The sequence below is a fragment of the Schistocerca cancellata genome, chromosome 8 (genome assembly GCF_023864275.1).
Source record: "Schistocerca cancellata isolate TAMUIC-IGC-003103 chromosome 8, iqSchCanc2.1, whole genome shotgun sequence".
In the NCBI taxonomy this organism is placed as follows: domain Eukaryota; kingdom Metazoa; phylum Arthropoda; class Insecta; order Orthoptera; family Acrididae; genus Schistocerca; species Schistocerca cancellata.
Window position 1 is genome coordinate 312,286,904 of NC_064633.1, and position 27,478 is coordinate 312,314,381.

Sequence of the window (27,478 nt, forward strand, 5' to 3'; positions counted from 1 at the left end):
GAGTGGATTGATGTGAGCGACTTACAGCGGTGGGCTAGTCAGGAGTGAGTGAGTTACAGTTATGGGAGCTTTTGAGAGTTGAAGTGAGTTGGATGTTAAAAACAGCGCGAATATGTTCACACTCCAAAATTCAAAATTTCGGGGAAAATTTTTAAATGCGCTGAGGAAGTTAGAATGAGACAGCTGGAATCCCACATTTCAGTCAGAGTCTTTGCATACACAGGCACATATTCGGACTTTTTGTGCTCCGATAGAAGCATTTTTCCACCGATACAGTATAAGCGCAGTAAGTAACGTTTCTTTCTTGATGTTGGAATCTTAATGGTCCACAGTGTCGTAATAATAATAATAATAATAATAATAATAATAATAGAGGCAGTGAAAAGCTCAAAAGTAATAATAAGTAAATGTACAAAACATAATGACTCACCAATTTCTGAGAAGGGGAATTTCAGGTCAACTGCCTCGTATTTGGAATGTGTGAAACATTTAATATCCATGAGCTCTAATGGAGTAAAGAGTGCCTCCAAATACTTGGACAGAAATCGTTGTTTTTATAAGAGATTTTTAATCTCTGCTATTATTCATTTATCTGCTATTGTGATGTAGGTCATGTTCCTACTACCGAGCACCATTTAGAGAAGTCGGCGATATGACGGAGTCAGAAACAATGGGTTTTGCTCGAACGGGCTATTCAGGTTATGGTGTTACGACCGAGGAGATATAATCGCGCATAAGTTGATCAGACGGTAAAGTAAACAGAGTGCGAAGATCACTGCGCTTGTCTTCAGGTAGTCAGCATAAGGAAAACAGATGGTGAAAGGTGACAAATATACCAATATGGCTACACTGAAAATCGCACTTAAGTGGCTGGCAGAGGGTTCATCGAACCACCTTTACAATAATTCTGTTATTCCAGTCTCGAACAGTGTGCGGAAGGAAACAAACACCTGAATCTTTCCGCGCGAATTCTCGTTTGCTTACAGTATCTTTATCATCGTTTCTTCCCATATAGGTCGTCGTCAACAAAATATTTTCGCGTTCGGAGGAGGAAGTTGGTGATTAAATTTCGTGAGAAGTTCCCGTCGCAGCGAAAAACGCCTGATGTCCTGCCAAACCCATTATCATGTCAGTGAGACTCTGTGACGTCGGTGGCATTCGTTACGTCATATACAAAAAAATTACATATATATTTTATATATTTTTGTTTTTAATTTATCAGCATGCTTCTTTCTCTCAGGGATATTGTCTTTTCTTATCACTTTTACTTACGTGCATAAATAAATATGAAACGGGTTCTTGAAGGGCCTCAGTTATTCATGTACCAACTTTAGATTTTGAAAGTGATGACTAAAATATAGTTGCCGTTAACTGAATTGAATGTAATTTTGTTAATTTCTATTTATTGATTGCAAAGCAAGGCTTGAGAGAATTTCGATTGTTGCCGTGGAGCGGCCAAGATAAACTTTACCGAAATCATGGACTCTGTATAGTTTAAAAACATGAACTTTAACGTAAATTAATCATCTGTTGCAATTAAAAAAGGTTCTTATAACGAAATTTCTCGCATTTACAGTTACTGTTAACACTGAAAAATAAATTAATACTTCGGCGCGTAATGGCCGCCCAGAGGCTGCAACGGAAGATGAGCTTCTCGCAGCGCAAATTACTAAAAAAAAATGCTTATTAAAAATAATTAACCACTGCGAGCATTTGAGGTGACAACTATTACAAAGAAATTCATTTTGTAATAATAATAACAAGTTTATTTTAGCAATAAATACTAAAACTTACATAAAATATGTGTAGCCACTCAATGGCTGCCTTCCGTATAGCGGAATAAAACAGTGTGTCTACCACAAAATACGTCCTTCCTCCTCGGCCGTACAATCGCGTCTCTTTTGATCCTTTTTTATTTTCATAGACATTAAATAAAGATGCTACGCTTTAATTATCGCTGCATATCAGTTGTTTCAAGAACATTAACTATATCTTTTACACCAATTATATTCATAAAATACTTAATTACGGTTTACAACCGATAAAAATGTCAATATTTATGTCACGTACCGTCACAACTCTCTCCCCTATTTCTCGATAACACAAAACGTGCTGTAGTTCTATGAACGTGCTCGATGGACTCAATCAATCCTCTCTGGTAAGGATCCCACACCGCGCAACAGTACTCCAAAAGGGGACGGACAAGAGTAGTGTCGGCAGTCCTTTAGAAGTTCTGTTACATTTTCTAAGTCTTCTGTCAATAAAACGCGGTCTTTGGTTTGCCTCGCCCATAACATTTTCTGTGTGTTCTTTCCAATGTACGTTGTTCGTCATTGTAAATCCTAGCCATTTAGTTGAATTTACGGCCTCTGGATTTAATTCATTTATCGTGTAACCGAAGTTTAACGAATTCCTTTTAGCGCTTTTGTGGATGAGCTCACACTTTTCATTATTTATGGTCATTTGCCAATTTTCACCATAGAGATATCTATTGTTTTGATCTTCTGACGACTTTACTAGTCGGTAAATGACAGCATCATCTGCAAACACCCTAAGATGGCCTCTCGAATTCTCTTAAATCGTTTATACAGGTAATGAACAACAGAAGGCCTGTAACACTACCTTGGATAACGCCAGAAATCACTTCTGTTTTTCTCGGTGGCATTCAGTCAGTTACCATGAACTGTGACCTTTCTGACAGGAAATTAGGAATCCAGTGGCATAAATAAGACAATCTTCTATAAGCAAGCAGTTTTATTACAAGTCGCCTTCTGGAAATCTAGAAATGTTGAATCAATTTGCTTTGTCGATAGCACTCAACACTTCGTTGGAGTAAAGAGCTACTAGTGTTTCACAAAAACGATGTTTCCCAAATCCCAGTTGACTATGTGTCATTGGCTATGTGTCAGTAGACCGTTCTCCTCGAGGTAATTCAAACTGTTCGAACACAATATATCTTCCGAAAACCTGCTGCATATCGACGTTAATGATATGGTATGTAATGTAGTGGATTACTCCTATCGCTTTTCTTGAATATTAGCTTGACTGGTTCAACTTTCGAGTCTTTGGATACGGATCTTTCGTCGAGCGAACGATTGTGTACGATTATTAAGTACGGAGCTATTGCATCAACACATTCTGAAACGAACCAACTAGTGTACAGTCTGCACCGGAATACTTGTTTTTATAAAGTGATCTAAGTTTCCTCACTTCTCCGAGAATATTTACTTCTAAGTTACTCATGCTGACAGCTGTTCTTGGTCCGCAGCTCGTGGTCGTGCGGTAGCGTTCTCCCTTCCCGCGCCCAGGATCCCGGGTTCGATTCCCGGCGGGGTCAGGGATTTTCTCTGCCTCGTGATGACTGGGTTTTGTGTGATGTCCTTAGGTTAGTTACGTTTAAGTAGTTCTAAGTTCTCAGCACTATCATCGATGGTATATTCATTGCTATCGGCGAGAGAAGGCACTGATTGCGTCTTGCCGCAAGCATACTTTACATACGACCTGAACGTCTGTGCATTTGCTGCCAGGTTTCAAGGCAAAGTTCCGTTTCGGTAACAAGTATAAAGCATCTCACACTGAACCCCGCGCTAAATTTCGAGCATCTGTAAAAGATCGCCAATGTTGTAGGTTTTGCTTTTTTTAAAATTTGACATGCTTTTTTCGTTGTTCTGCAACAATATTCCGTGATATTTTGTGTATCATGGGGGATCAGCTCCGTCGTTTGTTAATTTATTTGGTTTAAGTCTCTCAATTACTGTTGATTCTATGTCTTTGAATTCAAACCATTTATGGTCTACATTTACATTGTTAATTTTGGAAGGAGTGGAGATTATCTCTCAAGCGAAATTTCATCTGCTTTTTTGAGTAGATATATATTTCAGTTTATTTTTGGTGGATTTTAGAGTTACAGTACTCACTCTCGCTACGACAAAAATGTGTCCACTTGTAAGCTTCCTTAGGAACATGTTGCAGCATGACGTTATTGTAATGAGCACTTGTACGTTTCTTTTTCAGGTCCAAAGCAATTTTTAGATTTTTCTGGAACCTAAAGATATGCTGTGCAGGTTGTAGCTGTTTTCAGCCCAGATGGGGTTTTTACACTCTTCACCGACTGAGAGGAGTTCGTGTTAGTCTCCCTTAGGATCCCGAAATTTACGATTGATGAGGCTGGAATGACCAACAACAACACCCACATGGCTACATACTTTTTCCCAGGAGTATTAGCCGTGCAAGTCGTGCCTGGACAGTTTAACCATTGCCCACGAAAGGCAAGGCCGCGGGTTCGAATCCACAGTAACGCCCACAGTAAGGAGGTTTACGTATACTGGGAATCACAATCCTCTCGAATACGATCAGGAGGTTTCCGATACAGACGTCCCCATTCGCAAGACGAAACACCAGAAAGAGTGGGTGTCATACGTGAGAGGCTGCAGACAAGTTTGGGATTTAATCCAGCATCCTAGCACAAAGCCTTCTCATCAGCAACTCATCTTTCCCTACCAAATACTGGATGTATAAATTTTGTACACCGTTAGGATTCGAACCACCTACCTCTAGTAGAGTGCTGGCGTACAAGTTTTCATTGGCGATCTTGGCTATGGAAGCAGGTTAAACGGATTATATGTTAATGGGGGAGGTAGCTCAGCTATTTCATTATGCAGCAAACTCTTCATAGCAAAACGAAGATGAATCGTTAGTCAGCAGCACTGTGCTCCTATTCTTGTTGTACTGTATCTAAATAATAATGTTGCAGTTCAGCCAAAAAGAAATGTCATAGCTGCACCTAATAGTTTTACAGGCAACGAAATATGCCACAAATCTTATCCATATGTCTATGAGTTCTGAGAAATTAGGATAATACGTGATGGACCAACGCTGGGTAATCATTTAGTATGTTTCATAACACAAATAGCAAGTGCAGTCAGGTATAAAATGCCGAAGTTCATGAAAAGTGGAAAAGAATAGTCACTGGTTGCGCGATGGTCACAATATGGTAATTACACTACTGTTTGGAAAAAAGTGGAACATCAAGACCGAGAGATGTGATCAAAATGAAATTTAATCCACTGATTAGGGACATGACACTACACAAATAATTAACATTACAGACCTGTACATACACTGTGACTGTGGGAATTCAGCACAGAGTAGCGCAACTACGTGCTGCATTCAAAACAGCTAGAGATCGTGGCGTGGAATCAAAGAGCACCTGATTATGGTGATGGGATATACTCTGCCACACGGTTTGTAGGCGCATCCACAAAACAACAACTGTGACTGCGGGATGACCTGAACGTACAAGTTGCCGACCGACAATATCCCAGACATGTTTGAGGGGCGACATGTCAGGGAAACGGGCTGGCCAAGTAAGCAGTGGTTTTCGTAGCTCTTCGAAGAAGGCTTGCACATTCATCGGCACATGTGGCCGGGTGTTATGCAGCTGAAATATGGCACGTGAAACGGCCTGAAAGGGGGCAGTACCCCGGGCTGTAAAACCTTCCTAATGCATCTGTTCAGATTATCCTCAAGCTGTAGGAGGCGAGATCGTGTCTTACAGGCAATGCCGCCTGAAACCGTCACATTTGGCGTTTACCCGCTACGCTGCTAAACAATACATTCTGCCCAACTGCATTCACCACGGTAGCGTCAAACCCGTAAGCGGCCATCACTGTAGGACCAGTTGAAGTGGGATTCACCCGAAAACACTAAATTTTAGCACTCAACATGTCAATGTCAAAGTTCATGTGTCCATTGCAGTCCTCGATGTTGGTGGGTTCTGGTCAGAGGATGCCGACGCAGTGCCATGAATGCAACCAGTCCAGCCCTCAGAAGACGGCGTCGAACCGTCGTCGCAGACATGACCACACCCGTTGCACTCTCCAACGTCGCTCCAACACTGTGGACGAAGCTGTTCTGCCCGCTACGGGCAAGCAGACAAGATGGCGGTCATCTCGCGCTTTGGTCAAACTGCGTCGTCCAGTTCCCTGTCGAAGCTGTGTACGGCCCTCTTCTCTCCACTGGTTCAACATACGCCTCTGTGTTGAAGCAGCATGCCCTGTACGAGCCGCAATGTCACGCAACGATGGACCCAGATCCCGGAGACCAATCATTGAGCCCACTTAAATGCCGATATTCCACCCTGGGATGTCGGCGAGGCGTAGTGGCACTTGGTTACACGTTACCAATTCGTATGACGGCTCCGCACTGACTTAGCGTTGCACAGCCCTGACCGGTCCGATAACACAAAGGAGGGCACTGTTGAGCCAATGTGGACGTCACCTCTCTGCCATTTAAATGACTTATAAACGTTCTGCTTTTCTAATTGTCCCCTAATCACGTCGTGTTGCAGACCACTGCTTGTGAGTGTTTTACTCTTAACAAGCAGTAGTGTACTTTCATTTAAGGCAGTTGATAATGACAAAGATGATGAAACGCTTAGTTTAATGCAGAAATAAATGTTTGTTGCAGAATTTTTATAAAAATTTTTCAAAGTCAGTACTGTGACAAAATAATAAACGAGGAGTCTAAATGCTGACCGAGTGAGGTGGCGCAGTGGTTAGCACACAGGACTCGCATCCGGGAGGATGAAGATTTCCCTAAATCGCTTCAGGCAAATTCTGGGACGGTTCCTTTGAAAGGGCACGGCCGACTTCCTTCCCCAACTTTCCCTAATCGATGATATCGATGACCTCCCTGTTTGGTCTCTTTTACCACATCAATCCAATCTAAATGCTGATTTAATGGTTCTAGAAGTACTGACTTCCTACTGAGGTTAATAAGAAGGTTTTTTCTTTTGAGGGATAGTTTGCACTGTTTAAAATAATCTACTGTTCTTGACACCATACATACTGCATATGAGCATCAATACATTTATTAGCTACTACTGTAATTTCGATTGTTTGTCATTTTCAAGTTTACATACGAAATGCCGTGGCACACATAAGCAATAATTCTGACGAACAAGATTGTTAAAATATTGTTTGTGTGTGCCACGTCATTCGACGTAAGCTTGAAAATGACAAACCACAGACCTTCTAATAAATCTATTGACCCTATTTCATGTACGGTAGAAACAATTATTACCGAAGGAGAAGACATGTAAGAAATTGTTCCTTGTACCGTTTCGTTTGATCGTTGTATTTCCAGCAGATTTTGCTAGCATATAACATTGTTAATGTATAGCAAGGTATTCGGTAAGTGCGCTAGAAAATTACAAACCTTAGAAATTTCAGTCGTAGCTTGTAATTTTACTGGTAGTTATAAGTAGTATTTATTACGTTCAAAAATTTTGTAAGGCTGTTCAGTTGTGTTCTATTTAGATATCTAGAGGAGAATTGCAAACATATGGCTACGAATTCAGAGGAAAAGTATTGAAGTTATATATAGTGCTAGTGGACTGACATAACAGCAAGCCGAAAATTAGGTTTTCAAGAAGAATTACATCACCCAGTTAACAGTCAGGATCACACACATCAAATCACAGCATGCAACCAGCGGGTTTCGTCAATAAACAGTGGAAGTGATTATCAAAATTTGTATGTGAACAAAGCAAGTTGTAAGTAAAGAAGAAAACAGCACTTAACTAGTAGAGGAAAATTTTCAGCGAGTTGGGTCGTGACATTGAAGATAAAAATTAATAAGCTAATAGCAAGCGCATATACTGTTAAACAGTCAGGTCATGATAAAATAGCAGCACGAAAATGGATATCGGGAGAGGAGCAACAAGATAAAAGTTTAACTTAAGGCCGTGACACGAAAACAACATGGGGGCAAAGACACGAAAGAGCATCCCGATAACAAAAAATAACCTGAGACCTTCTGTAGACAGAAGGTGATATCGTTGAATACATCGTTAGAGATGTTGAAACGCGAAAATACTAGCAGAATTCTAAAGCGAGTTTCACATTGTAAGGCAAATAATACGCAATTTACGCAAAAAAAAGTTCACTGCTTAAATCAATACTGTTGTCTACTCGTATTGGTAGATTTCATGGCTAATTTGTGAGAAACAGGCTATCTACGTTTGCTGTCTGACGCATTAAAATATTTCCCGTAACACTTTTACGGAATAAAGCCGAGCTTTTAAGAAACTATTTATGTTTATTGTACAGAGTGAACAAGACTTTGTTGGGCTCTTCATTCAACAAAGAAATGACTTAAATGTAACTCTGACCATCTTCATGGGCACGACGACTATCTTTTGCTATTACAGATAAAGAAGATAACGAAAGTAATAACACTCGACGCGTCATTTCCAATATGACGGCAACTTTGGTACCTACGACAGAAACTCTCGTTAACAATCACTTCTGAGAGCGAATTAGCAACTTATGTCAGTACAGAGAGAAGCCGCAAAGGTGATTTGGAAATAAGTGTGCAACTCAATAACAACCGGTTTATAACACGGTCAAAGTCCAAAAAAAAACTTGTCGTTGTTTGTATCCGACCATGATAGTACATGATGCTTGTTGTAAGAAAGATTTGAGTAATTTTTCCATAGCTCCATACGCGAATCGAAAGGACAGGAACTAGGTAACATTGTTACGAAGAGGTCTCCGTTGTATACAACATGGTGGATTGTTGAATGTGTAGGGGAAGGTTAAAATGGTCACTCTAAGGGAAACTGAACTTTCACCAAAACAGGGTCATTTGCAGAAGCTTACCGCTTACATATTTTGAAACTTCATACACTACTGGCCATTAAAATTGCTACATCAAGAAGAAATGCAGATGGTAAACGGGTATTCATTGGACAGATATATTATACTAGAACTGACATGTGATAACTTTTTCACGCAATTTGGGTCCATAGGTCCTGAGAAATCAGTACCCAGAACAACCACCTCTGCCCGTAATAACGGCCTTGATACGCCTGGGTATTGAGTCAAACAGAGCTTGGATGGCGTGTGCATGTACAGCTGCCCAAGCAGCTTCAACACGATACCACAGTTCATCAAGAGTAGTGACTGGCGTATTGTGACGAGCCAGTTGCTCGACCACCGTTGACCAGGCGTTTTCAATTGGTGAGAGATCTGGAGAATGTGCTGGCCAGGGCAGCAGTCGAACATTTTCCGTACCCAGAAAGGCCCGTACAGGACCTGCAACATGCGGTCGTGCATTATTCTGCTGAAATGTAGGGTTTCGCAGGGATCTAATTAAGGGTAGAGCCACGGGTCGTAACAAATCTGAAATGTAACGTCTACTGTTCAAAGTGCCGTCAATGCGAACAAGAGGTGACCGAGACGTGTAACCAATGCCACCCCATACCATCACTCCGGGTGATACGCCAGTATGGCGATGACGAATGCACGCTTCCAATGTACGTTCACCGCCCGGATGCGACCATCATGATGCTGTAAACAGAACCTGGATTCATCCGAAAAAATGACGTTTTGCCATTCGTGCACCCAGGTTAGTCGTTGAGTACACCATCGCAGGCGCTCCTGTCTGTGATGCAGCGTCAAGGGTAACCGCAGCCATGGTCTCCGAGCTGATAGTCCATGCTGCTGCAAACGTCGTCGAACTGTTCGTGCCGATGGTTGTTGTCTTGCAAACGTCCCCATCTGTTGACTCAGGGATCGAGACGTGGCTACACGATTCCTTACAGCCATGCGGTTAAGATGCCTGTCATCTCGACTGCTAGCAATACGAGGCCGTTGGGATCCAGCACGGCGTTCCGTATTACCCTCCTGAACCCACCGATTCCATATTCTGCTAACAGTCATTGGATCTCGACCAACGCGAGCAGCAATGTCGCGATACGATAAACCGCAATCGCGATAGTCTACAATCCAACCTTTATCAAAGTCAGAAACGTGAAGGTACGCATTTCTCCTCCTTACACGAGGCATCACCATAACCTTTCACAAGGTAACGCCGGTCAACTGTTGTTTGTGTATGAGAAATCGATAGGAAAATTTCCTCATGTCAGCACGTTGTAGGTGTCACCACCGGCGCCGACCTTGTGTGAATGCTCTGAAAAGCTAATCTTTTGCATATCACAGCGTCTTCTTCGCGTCTGTAGCACGTCATCTTCGTGGTGTAGCAATTTTAATTGCCAGTAGTGTATCATAAGGTAACACATTAAATATTTACAAGTAAAAAAAGTATAGACCAGCATGCATTATTCTGAGAGCATGCATTAGTCAGAGAGCCCTATCCCCAACCTAATGGAGTAAAGTGGCTAGTGCGGCAAAACGCTGTCCAGTCACGTCAGTGCGATACAGTCACGTTAATGTGACCACCTACCAAAAGCCTCAATAATCACAATTTGCAGCGAGGAGCGCTGTGAGATGGGCAGGAAGAGAGTCAGTGATATTCTGCAAGGTACCGACAGATATGTGGAGCCACGCCGACCCCAGTTTCGTGTCCGCAGCTCGTGGCCTAGTGGCTAGCGCTGCAGCATGTGGATCAAGGGGTCCAGGGTTCGACTCCCAGCCGAGTCAGAGATTTTTCTATGCCTGGGTATTGAGTAATTATGTTGCCCTCATCATTTCATCATGATTCGGGAAAGCGGCGAGACTGGACAGTGGGAAGGTTGGGCATTTATATAGGCGCTGATAACCATGCAGTCGAGCGCCCCACAAACCAAATATCATCATCATCTAGCGTTATGTCCAACTGCGCTGTATTTCTCGGTTGAGAATCCATGACGTGAAAAACCCGATCGAGGTGGTTTCACAGATCCTTAGTCGGGTGTAAATCGGGGGAGTTCACCAGTGGTGTGCGGTTAACTTATCCTGGTGCTCTTCCAACCACGCACATACACTGCGAGCTGTCACATGTTGTATTTTCCTGCTGGTAGATGCCATTGTGTTAAAAACATGTTCCCCAAGGATAGATGCATATTTGTGTTGATCCGCTGTGGCTTCCAGAATGACGAGATCACAGACGGAATGCCACGAAAACATTCCCTAGTCCGTAACCCTACCTCCTCCGCCCTGGACTCTTCAGAGAGTTGTTGCAGGGTGTTTGCTTTCAGACGTTTCACGCCATACACGCCAACGGCCATGTGTCCGGTGGAGTATTAAACGTGATTCATCTGAAAAGGCCAAGTGTCGACTCTCAGTGGACGTACAGGTGCGATATTGGCGTGGAAATTCTAGCTTTCGTCGCCGATGAACAACAGTCGGTATGGGTGCATGAAACGGGCTCCTGCTGCAGAAGCTCATGAGCAGCAACGTCCGCTGAACGGTCGTTCAAGAGACAGAGTTGGGAGCCCACTGGTTCATCTAGGCGGTCAGCTGCGCGTCTGTTCGCCCGCACACATCTGCGCAGTCGTCTTTCACCCCTAAGGCACGCATTGAACCACAGCTGCCTCAGCGCCGGTTTTGGATAGCATTTGTACGGGCGCTGATAACCATGCAATTGAGCGCCCCACAACCCAATTATCATCATCATCCAGTGTCAATAGGTCTAATATAATAGAACAGAGACGGTTTTAAACGACGTTAATTAGTTAATTAATTCAAAATGACAGATGACAGCTTTGTATACAAAGGGATTTAGAAGTCAGTATGCAGTACTACGTCTGATATGTGGAAATAACCGACTCTTACTAAGGGATTCCGCAGCCCATGGTCTCGCGGTCGCGCTCTCACTTCCCGAGCACGGGGTCCCTGGTTCGATTCCCGGTGGGGTCAGGGATTTTCACCTGCCTCGAGATGACTGGGTGTTTGTGTTGTCCTCCTCATTTCATCATCATTCCTGAAAAGTGGCAAGACTGGACTGAGCAAAGGTTGGGAATTTGTACGGGCGCTGATAACCGAACATTTGAGTGCCCCACACACCAAACATCATCATCATCACCATCTTACTAGGGGAACCAGATCAAAACACTGGCCACCTTCGCCATTTTTCCAGACGAGTAGTGTGGCCATTTTTCCCAATTGGACGGCCCGTAGCATTTCCGGAAAGTGAATACCGTTTTGGAACAATCAGTCTACTGACTGGTTTGATGCGGCCCGCCACGAATTCCTTTCCTGTGCTAACCTCTTCATCTGAGAGTAGCACTTGCAACCTACGTCCTCAATTATTTGCTTGACGTATTCCAATCTCTGTCTTCCTCTACAGTTTTTGCCCTCTACAGCTCCCTCTAGTAGCATGGAAGTCATTCCCTCATGTCTTACCAGATGTCCTATCATCCTGTCCCTTCTCCTTATCAGTGTTTTCCACATATTCCTTTCCTCTCCGATTCTGCGTAGAACCTCCTCATTCCTTACCTTATCAGTCCACCCAATTTTCAACATTCGTCTATAGCACCACATCTCAAATGCTTCGATTCTCTTCTGTTCCGGATTTCCCACAGTCCATGTTTCACTACCATACAATGCTGTACTCCAGACGTACATCCTCAGAAATTTCTTCCTCAAATTAAGGCCGGTGTTTGATATTAGTCGACTTCCGTTGGCCCGAAATGCCTTTTTTGCCATAGCGAGTCTGCTTTTGATGTCCTCCTTGCTCCGTCCGTCATTGGCTATTTTACTGCCTAGGTAGCAGAATTCCTTAACTTCATTGACTTCGTGACCATCAATCCTGATGTTAAGTTTCTCGCTGTTCTCATTTCTACTACTTCTCATTACCTTCGTCTTTCTCCGATTTACTCTCAAACCATACTGTGTACTCATTAGACTGTTCATTCCGTTCAGCAGATCATTTAATTCTTCTTCACTTTCACTCAGGATAGCAATGTCATCAGCGAATCGTATCATTGATATCCTTTCATCTTGTATTTTAATTCCACTCCTGAACCTTTCTTTTATTTCCATCATTGCTTCCTCGATGTACAGATTGAAGAGTAGGGGCGAAAGGCTACAGCCTTGTCTTACACCCTTCTTAATACGAGCACTTCGTTCTTGATTGTCCACTCTTATCATTCCCTCTTGGTTGTTGTACATATTGTATATGACCCGTCTCTCCCTATAGCTTACCCCTACTATTTTTTTCAGAATCTCGAACAGCTTGCACCATTTTATATTGTCGAACGCTTTTTCCAGGTCGACAAATCCTATGAAAGTGTCTTGATTTTTCTTTAGCCTTGCTTCCATTATTAGCCGTAACGTCAGAATTGCCTCTCTCGTCCCTTTACTTTTCCTAAAGCCAAACTGATCGTCACCTAGCGCATTCTCAATTTTCTTTTCCATTCTTCTGTATATTATTCTTGTAAGCAGCTTCGATGCATGAGCTGTTGAGCTGATTGTGCGATAATTCTCGCACTTGTCAGCTCTTGCCGTCTTCGGAAATGTGTGGATGATGCTTTTCCGAAAGTCAGATGGTATATCACCAGACTCATATATTCTACACACCAACGTGAATAGTCGTTTTGTTGCCACTTCCCTCAATGATTTTAGAAATTCTGATGGAATGTTATCTATCCCTTCTGCCTTATTTGACCGTAAGTCCTCCACAGCTCTTTTAAATTCCGATTCTAATACTGGATCCCCTATCTCTTCTAAATCGACTCCTGTTTCTTCTTCTATCACATCAGACAAATCTTCGCCCTCATAGAGGCTTTCAATGTATTCTTTCCGCCTATCTGCTCTCTCCTCTGCATTTAACAGTGGAATTCCCGTTGCACTCTTAATGTTACCACAGTTGCTTTTAATGTCACCAAAGGTTGTTTTGACTTTCCTGTATGCTGAGTCTGTCCTTCCGACAATCATATCTTTTTCGATGTCTTCACATTTTTCCTGCAGCCATTTCGTCTTAGCTTCCCTGCACTTCCTATTTATTTCATTCCTACTTAGTTGCCTCAATTGTTCAGGCATTTATCAAAGCAGGAAACCAGCTTCTCCATGCTCTCTTCAAAGAAAGTTGCCGCCAGTAAGGACAGCCACTGCTGAACAACATTTTTTGTGTCACATAAGTGTGCGAACACTATGACTACCAAACTCAGAGACATTAGAAGTCTGGGTATGTCCGCAAGGAGTGTTCAGACAGCCGAAGCAGTTAATGCGACCATTCGCGTTAACTGGGAAACGTGGGTTCCTATCTCGAATAAGACACAAATTTTCATTTGTCTCCAGCAAATTGTGTAGCTATGGTGGAAATGTATTCGCGGTTTCCGAATACATTTCGTGCTTTTGCGTTTAGGGTAGTTGCAGAAATTGAAGAGATTGACAAGATGACGACGATGATTGATTTTTGGCGCTCTCAACTGCGCGGTTATCAACGCCCGTACAAATTCCCAACCTTTGCTCAGTCCAATCTCGCCACTTTCATGTATGATGATTAAAACACAAACAGCCAGTTGTCTCGAGGCAGATAAAAATCCCTGACGCCGCCGGGAACGAACCCAGGACTCCGTCCTCGGGAAGCGAGAACGCGACCGCGGGACCACGAGCTGCGGACAGAGATGGCCAGCCAAGTAAATGAACAAGTATAACGGGAGTCTGAATTCCTTTTGGTGAACTATTGAGGGTTTTCAAAATTAAGCTTCCGATACGTCTGAAATGGTAAGATATAAAATGTATTTGTTTTCAGTTTGGAATTATGGCAATGAGATGTTGACTTTTAATGCGAAAACCATTCAAAAACTGAAGTTGGCAAGCGATTAATGCAGAAGTACATGTCGGGCAATGCTAGGAGAGACTGGAAAACAAAAAAAATGTGCAGGGAACAAAATGGTTAGGAAGAAAGACGTGTTTATGACGATAACAAAAATGAATGGGAGATTGGCGGCGCATGTCACCAGTCGAGGCAAGTGGTGCAAGGAGGCTCTTCGGTGTAGGAACAGACCGAAACGACGATCTACTTGAAGGTGTGGAGAACACGTAGAAGCAATGTGGTTCTAGGGAAAACTCTAGAAACGGACTTCATCCAGCTGCTAAAGATGATGCTGAATGTCAGTTTTTTTAAAAATATGTGTAGATAAATTTTCAAATTATTCTAAAAAATCGAATTTTTACCCTCATCAGCAGTGTGAAGGATTATTAAGCCGTTTTCTACGTCATGAATTTTGTGTGTTATCCCACATGTGTGTGGCCACAGATGATTTACTCAAATGTTAGAGTTTGAAAGTGTCTACGCGTTTTCTCGTATGTTTTAGGAAGCTCCTCCCCGTTTGCTTTACGTGGAAAGACGAACAGGCTTCAGGTGAATACTTGTACAAACGATTTCGTTAGTACATATCAAAACAAAAGTATCCAGTCACTACTATCCAACCAGAATCAACCACTACATATCACGAGAGGCGGATCCGACAGCGTAATTTGAGGAGCAGAGTACTGTGTTGTCTGTAGTGTAGCAGTAAGAACAGAAATTGTCCGTCAAGATGACTTAGTAGGTGTTAACAGAGTAACAGTTATATCAAGAACATATCAGCCACTCTAAAGCTGCCCAAGTCGACCGTTGGTGATGTGACTGTGCAGTGGAAACGCGGAGGAATAACAAAGCTAGACCAACAACCGGTAGACCTTATGTATTGTCGGACAAGGGTTGCCGGACACTGTGGGGGGCGCTCATAAAAAAATCACTTGAAATCAGTGGAAGGAATCACTCGTAAGTATCAAACTTCTACTAGTAGTCCAGCTAGCACAATGACTACGGGTAAGGAGTTAAAAATAATTGTGTACAATGGTCGAGCAGCTCCATGCAAGGCACACATTTCTGCAGTCAGTGCGAGGTGACTCTTGAGGTGGAACAAAGAGTAACACCATTGGACAATGGGCGACTAGAAACGAGGGATTTAGAATGGTGAATCTCGCTATAACCTGTGACAATCCGATGGAATGCCTTGCGTTTGGCAATGCCTAGAGAACGTTTCCCGCCGTCATGTGTAGTGCCGACAGTGAAGTATGGAGAAAGTAGTGTACGGGTTGGGGATGATTTCGTTGTTAAGATGTGGTCCCCTTATTACACTTAAGAAAATGCTAAATGCGGAATTATATGAACACACTTTACAGACATCGAAAAAGTTCAAAGAAGGGCAGCTCGTTGTGTATTATTGCCTGATACGTGAATTGGAGTGGCAATCATTAAAAAAAAGGCGTTTTTCGTTGCGACGGGATCTTCTCATGAAATCTCAATCACCAGTTTTCTCCTCCGATTGCGAAAACATTCTGTTGGCACCCACCTACATAGGCAGAAATGACCATCACGATAAAATAAGAGAAATCAGGGCTCCCGCAGAGAAATTTAGGTGCTCGTCTTCCCACTCGCCGTTCGAGAGTGGAACGGTAGAGAGACAGCTTGAAGGTGGTTCATTGAAACCTCTCCTTCGCGCTTTATTGTGAATAACAGTGTAATTACTTAGATGCAGATGTAGATGTACAGCATTGTGCACTGTGTGCAGCAGAGGAGCTTTTCGGGGGCCATGACTGTATTAGCGTGACAAAGCACCCTGTCAATAAACCAGCATCTGTGAGGCAATGGTTTGTGGGCAACAGCATTTCTGAAATGGACTGGCCTGCCCGAATTCCCGACTTGAAACACCTTTGGGATGAGTCAGAAGGTCGGCTTCATTCAAAACCTGAGTGTACATCACTACCTTATCTCGTTTCGGCTCTTCAAGAAGTACGAGCTCGTACTTCTTGAAGAGCCATCCTCCCACAGGCATTCAGACATGTCGCTGGAAACGTACCCTGCAGAATTCAAGATGTCATAAAGCAAAAGGGTGGACACACGCTATATCAATGTCCACAGCCGGCCTGTGTGGCCGAGCGGTTCTAGGCGCTACAGGCTGGAACCGCGCGACCGCTACGGTCGCAGGTTCGAATCGTGCCTCGGGCATGGATGTGTGTGATGTCCTGAGGTTAGTTAGGTTTAAATAGTTCTAAGTTCTAGGGGACTGATGACCAAAGTAGTTAAGTCCCATAGTGCTCAGAGCCGTTTGAACCAATGTCCACAAACAGGGACCCGGACACTTTTGATCAGATAGTGTAATTGTCCAGTTTGTAGAAAAACTGGTAATGAAGGGACTTAACCAAGTTTCACATATCACGTCACACTTGGTCGGGAAATTTTCAGCTGAATTTAGAAGGCCTGACTCAGAACACATCTCGCCCTACTACTGTTTTGTCTTTTACAATACTCCTCCTTGATCTGAAATTTCCCAATGCTGACGTAAATAAGCAGCAGGTAGCCATAAACGTAAGAATTGTTCTTTATTTTGAATCAAAGTTGTTGATAGCACTGAACCAGTAAACGCTTTATATAACGTCTTTCAGCTGATAATCGGCCATTTTCAGGAATATTTCTGTTATACTTTAAGGTGTTAACGTATGTTTGCTAATGGTGTCACCATTCTCTCATGTGTCTGTACAAAACTGTATACTGCGTTCAAGACTGACATTTTATTTAGCGGTAAATTGCTGAAAATGATCGCATCTTTCTCAAGTAAACGTTATGTCACTCTCTATGAAAGGACAATGCATATACAGAAACTCGTTCAGTTCTCTACGAAATACAAGCTGAAATTTTCTATCTTAACAGTAAACACACCAAAGTTTGGACTGTATTAACTTTAAGCACGTTTTTAGATTGCCAGTCGCCGAGTGATTGAAAAGAAGAATCCATATTACTGTTACGACTCAAGGTAAGTGGGTGGGGCTTTCGTGCCGAGTAGCCATCGTTAATGAATATCATGAGAGTGATTTTTTTTACATCCGATAGCTCGTAGTTAGTCCCCCCCCCCCCCCCCCAATGTACCGTATCTTGCAAAGTATATTGTAGGCAGCACGGTCGACAGATGCATCAGCTACGGAAACAACTTAATTAACGAGCTCAGCTCTTTCAGAGGCTGACATATTTCTACAAGTTACAAAGGTGGAAAAGAAGCTACAATGTCATTCACAAGCAAATTACACTACCAGTAATCTCAGCCACAAAGACTGTGAGCTGGTGGCAACAGATGAGTGATGTAATAATTCCTTTTGTTATCTCTGAGCACTGTAACTGACATACGTCATTACTGTACTATAAGCATCAAAATGCGTAATTTAACGTTGTCTCGTCTCCTTTTCAGGAGCAGAGGCCGATCCCAGAACCCGGAGAAAACGGTAAGATTCTCTTGGATATGACCTGCATCTATACTTCATTTCAATGTTGTATGTTCAGCTAGAAATAAAATTTATATTTCGAACTGGAACTTCAGTAAAAAGGACTTTTCATCTCGTTTCTCGAGTAGAGAAAACGACTATATGTACCATATGTGTAAGCAATTTTTATCCGTTGTTCAATTTTATCTGCTTGCTTGTTATTTTAAGTGTACAATTTGGAATCTCGATAGTTTGGTGTGGAAAATCACAAAAGAGGCACTCTCTTTTCTTCTAATTATCATAAAACACAGTGTTCAATAAGCGTGCTGTCACTGCTTACGAAACGGAAAGAGAGAAAATTTCTAAAGCCAAGATCGCATAAATATTTCTTTATTTTCTACAACCAGTTTCGACAGATTTTGCTGTCATCTTCAGGTCTTAGAACTTTTTCGTACAAAACATGTCAATTGTGAGTTGCAACCTCATATCAAGTTGTCATGTTAGTGGTTAAAATGTAGCACTTTATACACTCCTGGAAATGGAAAAAAGAACACATTGACACCGGTGTGTCAGACCCACCATACTTGCTCCGGACACTGCGAGAGGGCTGTACAAGCAATGATCACACGCACGGCACAGCGGACACACCAGGAACCACGGTGTTGGCCGTCGAATGGCGCTAGCTGCGCAGCATTTGTGCACCGCCGCCGTCAGTGTCAGCCAGTTTGCCGTGGCATACGGAGCTCCATCGCAGTCTTTAACACTGGTAGCATGCCGCGACAGCGTGGACGTGAACCGTATGTGCAGTTGACGGACTTTGAGCGAGGGCGTATAGTGGGCATGCGGGAGGCCGGGTGGACGTACCGCCGAATTGCTCAACACGTGGGGCGTGAGGTCTCCACAGTACATCGATGTTGTCGCCAGTGGTCGGCGGAAGGTGCACGTGCCCGTCGACCTGGGACCGGACCGCAGCGACGCACGGATGCACGCCAAGACCGTAGGATCCTACGCAGTGCCGTAGGGGACCGCACCGCCACTTCCCAGCAAATTAGGGACACTGTTGCTCCTGGGGTATCGGCGAGGACCATTCGCAACCGTCTCCATGAAGCTGGGCTACGGTCCCGCACACCGTTAGGCCGTCTTCCGCTCACGCCCCAACATCGTGCAGCCCGCCTCCAGTGGTGTCGCGACAGGCGCGAATGGAGGGACGAATGGAGACGTGTCGTCTTCAGCGATGAGAGTCGCTTCTGCCTTGGTGCCAATGATGGTCGTATGCGTGTTTGGCGCCGTGCAGGTGAGCGCCACAATCAGGACTGCATACGACCGAGGCACACAGGGCCAACACCCGGCATCATGGTGTGGGGAGCGATCTCCTACACTGGCCGTACACCACTGGTGATCGTCGAGGGGACACTGAATAGTGCACGGTACATCCAAACCGTCATCGAACCCATCGTTCTACCATTCCTAGACCGGCAAGGGAACTTGCTGTTCCAACAGGACAATGCACGTCCGCATGTATCCCGTGCCACCCAACGTGCTCTAGAAGGTGTAAGTCAACTACCCTGGCCAGCAAGATCTCCGGATCTGTCCCCCATTGAGCATGTTTGGGACTGGATGAAGCGTCGTCTCACGCGGTCTGCACGTCCAGCACGAACGCTGGTCCAACTGAGGCGCCAGGTGGAAATGGCATGGCAAGCCGTTCCACAGGACTACATCCAGCATCTCTACGATCGTCTCCATGGGAGAATAGCAGCCTGCATTGCTGCGAAAGGTGGATATACACTGTACTAGTGCCGACATTGTGCATGCTCTGTTCCCTGTGTCTATATGCCTGTGGTTCTGTCAGTGTGATCATGTGATGTATCTGACCCCAGGAATGTGTCAATAAAGTTTCCCCTTCCTGGGACAATGAATTCACGGTGTTCTTATTTCAATTTCCAGGAGTGTAGAAAGGTTTCTCAGAAATAAAACATTTACAATCAAAACGCGCTGTGTGCACATGGTCATGTTTGTATATGTAGTGCTCACAGACGATTCTTACGTCATAAACATCACAATACACAATAAAAAGCACATTAACTCATATATTTACGGTAGCTTTACACGTTCCTTTCAACAATGATCCACGTTCTACGCCGTATATGGTGCAACTAGTTGTACTATACATGGTTGCCACTTAAACGTTTAAGCGCAAATACCTCTGGGTCAACAATAGATATTGAAAAACGACTTTCAGAGGTATGAATGAAGGGAGCGGTTCACGAAAGTAAATACTATAAGACATTCTAAAACGTAATCTAATATTAGTTTTTACACATATTTATGTTTTGTTTAAATGGGCACCCCATATTACACAGAAGAGCCAAACAAACTGATACCCCTGTCTAATAGCATGTTGGGCCTCCGCGAGCACAAGTGCCGCAACACGACGCGGCATGTACTCGACTAATGTCTGAAGTAGTGCTGGAGGGAACTGACACCATGAATCCTACAGGGCTGTCCATAAATCCGTAAGAATACAAGGGGGGGGGGGGGGAGAGATCTGTTCCGAAAGCACGTTGCAAGGCATCTCAGATATGCTCAGTAATGTTCATGTCTGGGGAGTTCGGTGACGAGCGGAAGTGTATAAACTCAGAAGAGTGTTCCTGGAGAAAGCAATTCTGGACGTGTGGGGTGTCGCAGTGTCCTGCTGGGATAGCCCAAGTCCATCGGAATGCATTATATATTTGATGGATGCAGGTCTCAGACAGACAGCCGGTGTGGCCGAGCGGCTCTAGGCGCTTCAGGCTGGAACCGCGCAACCGCTACGGTCGCAGGTTCGAATTCTGCCTCGGGCATGGATGTGCATGATGTTCTTAGATTAGCTAGGTTTAAGTAGTTCTAAGTTTTAGGGAACTGATGACCTCAGATGTTAAGTCCCATAGTGCTCAGAGCCATTTGAGCCATTTAGGCCTCAGACAGGATGCTCACGTACATGTCACCTGTCATAGTCGTGTCTAGACGTATCAGGGGTCCCATATCAATGCACCTGCACACGCCCCATGCCATTACAGAGCCTCCACCAGCTTGAACAGTCCCTCGCTGACTTGCAAGGTCCATGGATTCATGAGGTTGTCTCCATACCCGTACATGTCCATCCGCTCGACACAGTTTGAAACGAGATTCGTCCGACCAGACTACGTGTTTCAAGTCATCAACAGTCCAATGTCTGCGTTGACAGGCCCAAGTGAAGCGTAAAGCTTTGTGTAGTGCAGTCATCAAGGGTACACGAGTGGGCCTTCGGATCCGATAGCCCATATCGATGATGTTTCGTTGAATAGTTCGCAGGCTGACACTTCTTGATAGCCTAGCACTGAAATCTGCTGCAATTTGCGGAAGGATTGCTCTTCTCTTACGTTGAACAATTCTCTTCAGTCGTTGTCGGTCCCGTTCTTGCAGGATCTTTTCCCGGTAGCAGCGATGCCGGAAATTTGATTTTCCCTAATGATTGAAGATTCCTGATATTCGGGGTACACTCGTGAAATGGTCATACGGGAAAGTCCCGCTTCATCGCTACCTCGGAGATGCTTTGTCCCATCACTCCTGTGCCGAGTATAACACCACGTTCAAACTCACTTACATCTTGATAACCTGCCATTGTAGCACCAGTAACAGATCTAACAACTGCGCAAGACACTTATTGTCTTATATAGGCGTTGCCGACCGCAGCGCCGTGTTCTCCCTGTTTACATATCTCTGTATTTTAATAAGCACGTCTATACTAGTTTCTTTTGTGCTTGAGTGTATTTTTTAAGTAATCAGTAACATGAAAAATAACAAAAAGAATAGCGTTGGTTGCATCGCAGTATGTCAATTACATCGAGAAACATTGCAAGGCGAAGTTGACACTTGAAATAAAAGAAACGTGCCGCTATTGTACTTCCCGAGATGCCAGAAAGATCCTCATGTTGCTTGTAATCGCAATGTTATTTACATACTACGATGTGACAAACGCTATACTTATTGCTATTTACACTGTTACTAAGAGGACTGGAAACAATACAGATGTCCAGCCACACACAATGGAAAATAAGGAAACGATTTGTTGATGGTTAAAAGATTACATAAACGTACAGTAGTACCTAGAAAACAAAACACGTCTTCTCAGAAACACAGAAAATGCACTCCTGTATGCAGTCACATTAACCGGCCGCAGTGGCTGAGCGGTTCTAGGCGCTTCAGTCTGGAACCGCGTGACCGCTACGGTCGCAGGTTCGAATCCTGTCTCGGGCATGGATGTGTGTGATGCCATTTGGTTACTTAGCTTTAAGTAGTTCCAAGTTCTAGGGGACTGATGACCACACATGTTAAGTCCCATAGTGCTCAGAGCCATTTAAACCATTTTTGAGCAGTCACATTTCTCACAGCAGAAACGCTACAATGTAAGTTCGAAGAGATCACCGTTAAATGGCAACACGAGGTGCGCCCTCTAACACCGATCGACTCGCTGCTGTCAGTGTTTTTGGTGTTACTACACCACATGCAGCTGCAATGTGGGCTTTCATGTTGTCCATTGTTGCTGGAACATACTGATACACCACATTTTTCACATGTTCCCACACCGAAAAGCCCATGGGGGTTAGGTCGGCGACCGCACTAGAAATCTTTTAACAGGACTGCCCCGTCCTATCCATCGATTTGGGAATTGTTTTCTCAGTGCATTTCTCGATACCATGGCATTATGCGCAGGGTATCATGCTGATACCACATTATTTGACGCAGATGAAGCGACAGGTCTTCCATCAGTCTAGGTAAGGTACATCTCAAGAACCGCCCATATTGTCGTCCGTTAAGAGAGCTATCAATGAAATACGGGCCAGTGATGTGTTGACCTGCAATACCACTTCATATATTGACACATCACTGACGCTGAAGTTCTGCCTGACAAAGCAAATGTGGGTTTTCCGCCGACCACTAGTGCATATCGTGTGAGTTGACGTTCCCACGGTCTGTACATGTAGCTTCATTGGGAAACAGCACCCTAAGCATGAAGTCTATCGTTGCCGTAGAACCAACTGTCAGTACTCCAGACGAATTGAAAGTTATTACCTTGTAGCGACACGAGATATGGTTGGTATCTATACCTGTGAAGAATAAGTAGCACGCTTGTTCGAGGAATTCTCACCAGTCTCTTCATTTCACAAGAACTGGCATGAGGATTTAATGCAGCGGCCGCCAGAATCGCTACTTCTGCTGCTTCAAGTGTTACCGTTTTGCTACGAATACGCGTCCATGGAGACACTTGTTGCGAGAAGCTCTCTAACAATATTCGTGAAGGTAGGGCGGTTCGGATGATGTCTATTAGTGTAAGGCTGGCCACACAGTTATGCCGCTCGTGTGCCTTTTTGGTGCAGAACTCCGTAAAGTAATAACAAAACCATTTCCAATGCCTAAAACGGACGTATAGGTAAATTAACATCAAATTTACAACATTGATACCAATTACAATTTACAGTGCATCAGCGCCATTTATCTGTACATGAATCTACCTACTTCCAAGTGAGCTGTTCCACACACAGCACCGATTGCGGTCCGTTCCAGTACACAACTGTGTAGTGTAATGGGTGGGCGTGTACAGACCGGTACTCTTCCGTAGTGCGTAAGTAGATAAATAAAACATGCAAGAGGGAAACCATAAATACACGTCAATGTTTGTCGCAGGAAACGGTATCATTACTTTGGGCATCGTAATGACACTGAAAGTAAGAATAGGTACCTCAATCACATAGGGCTTACGCGCACCATGGAGGTCACGCTTGCATCTCAGGATTTGCTATAGCGGTGCTTTTTGTTTATTTCAAGTGTCAACTTCTCTTTGCAATTTCTCTGGATGTTATTGATGTATTGCGATACAACCAACGCCGTCCTCTTTGTGATTTTTAATGTTATTGATTGCATAACAAATAACAAGGGGTGTCCATTTAAAAAACATAAGTTCGCATGAACCGGCTGTTTGCTTACTTTTTAGAATATCTCGTAGAATTTACATCCGTGAACCCCTGCCTTACACTCACGCCAGTGAAAGTCGTTCTTCACCATGTTTTGTGGATCCAGAGACGTTTGCTCAGAGACTTTTAAGTGTGCCACCCTGTATACGCCATCTAAAGTTGATCATTAGTGAATGGAACCTGTCAAGCTAAAGTAAACGGATGTACTAGTTAGCATCGCAACTTCTTAATTCTGCGCGTTTCGTAACAAATATTTCGAAGACATCAAAGTCTGCTGAAACTGGTTGTTGATGATAAAGAAAACTAGGCTTTTGAAAGCTTTTTACGAAGTAAAACAGATCATTTCTTCAGATTTCTCGATATGAGAAAATTCTATCACCTGAAACGAAAGTTGAAACCTTGCGAGCTGCTCAAGTAGATTACAGTAATCACTGAAAGAGTTGAGGTACTCCTCTTGTAAGACGATGAAGTATTAACTTAACATCTGAGGTCATCAGTCCCCTAGAACGTAGAACTACTTAAACCTAACCAACCGCCGGCCGCGGTGGTCTAGCGGTTCTAGGCGCTCAGTCCGGAGCCGCGCGACTGCTACGGTCGCAGGTTCGAATCCTGCCTCGGGCATGGATGTGTGTGATGTCCTTAGGTTAGTTAGGTTTAAGTAGTTCTAAGTTCTAGGGGACTGATGACCATAAATGTTAAGTCCCATAGTGCTCAGAGCAATTTGAACCATTTGAACCTAACCAACCTAAGGACATCACACACATTCATGCCTGAGGCAGGATTCGAACCTGCGACCGTAGCGGTCACGCGGTTCCGGACTGAAGCGCCTAAAATCGCTCGGTCATAACGGCCGGCCTGCAACGTCTTCTTCCGACTCCGCAAATCACGAGGAGAACACGGCAAGTGCCACCACCCGATTTATCACGAACTTCGTTCAATGAAAGAGCAGTCAAAATAAGCGAACACGTGTCTCGGCTTCTCTGTGGGTATCCGACCGTTCCTGAAAAAACGATCAAAGTTTTCAATACATGTTCAAGATACTTTATGTGCCTTTTACCGCGGAATAGCCTTAGACGAAATAGTCGCTCTGTTGTTAGCGTCGCAACTTCATAATTCAGCGCCAAATGTTCGAAATCCGATTACTCTTTTTTTACTTATTTTATTTTATTCTTTTTTTTCATTTATCTACCCATGTTCATACAAGGTTACTACACAAGTGTTTCGTATCGTATTAGGGAAAATAAGGGCGTTATATTAATTGTAAAATTACAACTGGATTTCACAATAAGTGTCACACATTTATAAACATATGCCTGTGTGGTATTTTGAGGGGTTACAATCTTTTTAAATTCTTGTATTCTAATATTTCATTCTCATATCAATTCTTACATTAATTCTCATATTTTATTCATGTATTTATTCTTCAGGAAGATTTGGTGCTTTCTCTTGGATCATACCGATCGTACAAACATTCGAAACACAGATATTCCGCCGGCCAGGGTGGCCGAGCGGTTCTAGGCGCTACAGTCTGAAACCGCGCGACCGCTACGGTCACAGGTTCGAATCCTGCCTCGGGTATGGATATATGTGATGTCCTTACGTTAGTTAGGTTTAAGTAGTTCTAATTCTTAGAGCTCTAATGCTTAGAGCCATTTCTACATATAAATGACCTTGCTTGGTTATACAACATACACATTCCCGGGTTTTAAAATCACTTTCATTTAGGTTTAGCCGTTCAAGCCGGGATACGTCCCTGAATGGCAATCAAGACTGCAGCGCGCTACCTGAACTACTTCAGCGTGCATGCTTTATGAGTCATCACTGGACTATACCAGGTTCATTTCTCCTTTTCATTTTCCATTCGCGGATGATGCACGGCTAGAGAGATTCAACTTCTTTATATAACGCTGAGGTGACGGAAGTCATGGGATAGGAATACGCTTATATATATATATATATATATATATATATATATATATATATATATATATATATATATATATATATATATATATATGGTGAGTCACCTAACATTACCGCTTGATATATTTCGTAAACCACATCAAATACTGACGAATCGATTCCACAGACCGAACGTGAGGAGAGGGGCTAGTGTAATTGGTTAATACAAACCATAAAAAATGCATGTTTTTTAACACAAACCTACGTTTTTTTAAATGGAACCCCGTTAGTTTTGTTAGCTCATCTGAACGTATAAACAAATACGTAATCAGTGCCGTTTGTTGCATTGTAAAGTCCGCAGCTCGTGGTCGTGCGGTAGCGTTCTCGCTTCCCCCGCCCGGGTTCCCGGGTTCGATACCTGGCGGGGTCAGGGATTTTCTCTACCTCGTGATGACAGGGTGTTGTGTGATGTCCTTAGGTTAGTTAGGTTTAAGTAGTTCTAAGTTCTAGGGGACTGATGACCATAGATGATAAGTCCCATAGTGCTCAGAGCCATTTGAACCATTTTTTTGCATTGTAAAATGTCAATTACATCCGGAGATATTGTAATCTAAATTTGACGCTTGAAACCTCCGACGTTCAGTTGCGTGTTGTTTATATGTTCAGATGAGCTAGCAAAACTAACGCGGTTCCATTCAAAAAAACGTAGGTTTGTGTTAAAAAACATACTTCCGTGGAATTTTTTATGGTTTGTATTAACCAATTACACTAGCCCCTCTCCTCACGTTCGGTCTGTGGAATCGGTTCGTCAGTATTTGATGTGGTTTACGAAATATATCCAGCGGTAACGTTAGGTGACTCACCCTATATATATATACAGGGTGTTAATTGCGGAATGTGCAGGTGCACCATCATGCTGATACCACATACCACGTTAGGTGACTCACCCTATATATATAGGGTGAGTCACCTAAGGTTACCGCTGGATATATTTCGTAAACCACATCAAATACTGACGAACCGATTCCACAGACCGAACGTGAGGAGAGGGGCTAGTGTAATTGTTTAATACAAACCATACAAAAATGCACGGAAGTATGTTTTTTAACACAAACCTACGTTTTTTTTAAATGGAACCCCGTTAGTTTTGTTAGCACATCTGAACATATAAACAAATGCGCAATCAGTGCCGTTTGTTGCATTGTAAAATGTTAATTACATCCGGAGATATTGTAACCTTAAGTTGAAGCTTGAGTACCACTCCTCCGCTGTTCGATCGTGTGTATCGGAGAGCACCGAATTACGTAGGGATCCAAAGGGAACGATGATGGACCTTAGGCACAGAAGAGACTGGAACAGCACATTACGTCCACATGCTAACACCTTTTTATTGGTCTTTTTCACTGACGCACATGTACATTACCATGAGGGGTGAGGTACACGTACACACGTGGTTTCCGTTTTCAATTACGGAGTGGAATAGAGTGTGTCCCGACATGTCAGGCCAATAGATGTTCAATGTGGTGGCCATCATTTGCTGCACACAATTGCAATCTCTGGCGTAATGAATGTCGTACACACCGCAGTACATCTGGTGTAATGTCGCCGCAG

At 43.5% G+C, this 27,478-nt stretch overlaps 1 protein-coding gene across 1 annotated transcript in view; it reads left to right on the forward strand.

Annotated features, from left to right (window-relative positions):
- The window catches only part of LOC126094754 (sorbitol dehydrogenase-like), a 105,988-nt gene that overhangs the window by 11,637 nt on the left and 66,873 nt on the right, over window positions 1-27,478 (forward strand). Inside the window, exon 2 of the mRNA XM_049909305.1 lies at window positions 17,963-17,996. Coding sequence (XP_049765262.1) covers window positions 17,963-17,996 — 34 coding nt within the window. The remainder of the gene's footprint in view (window positions 1-17,962; window positions 17,997-27,478) is intronic.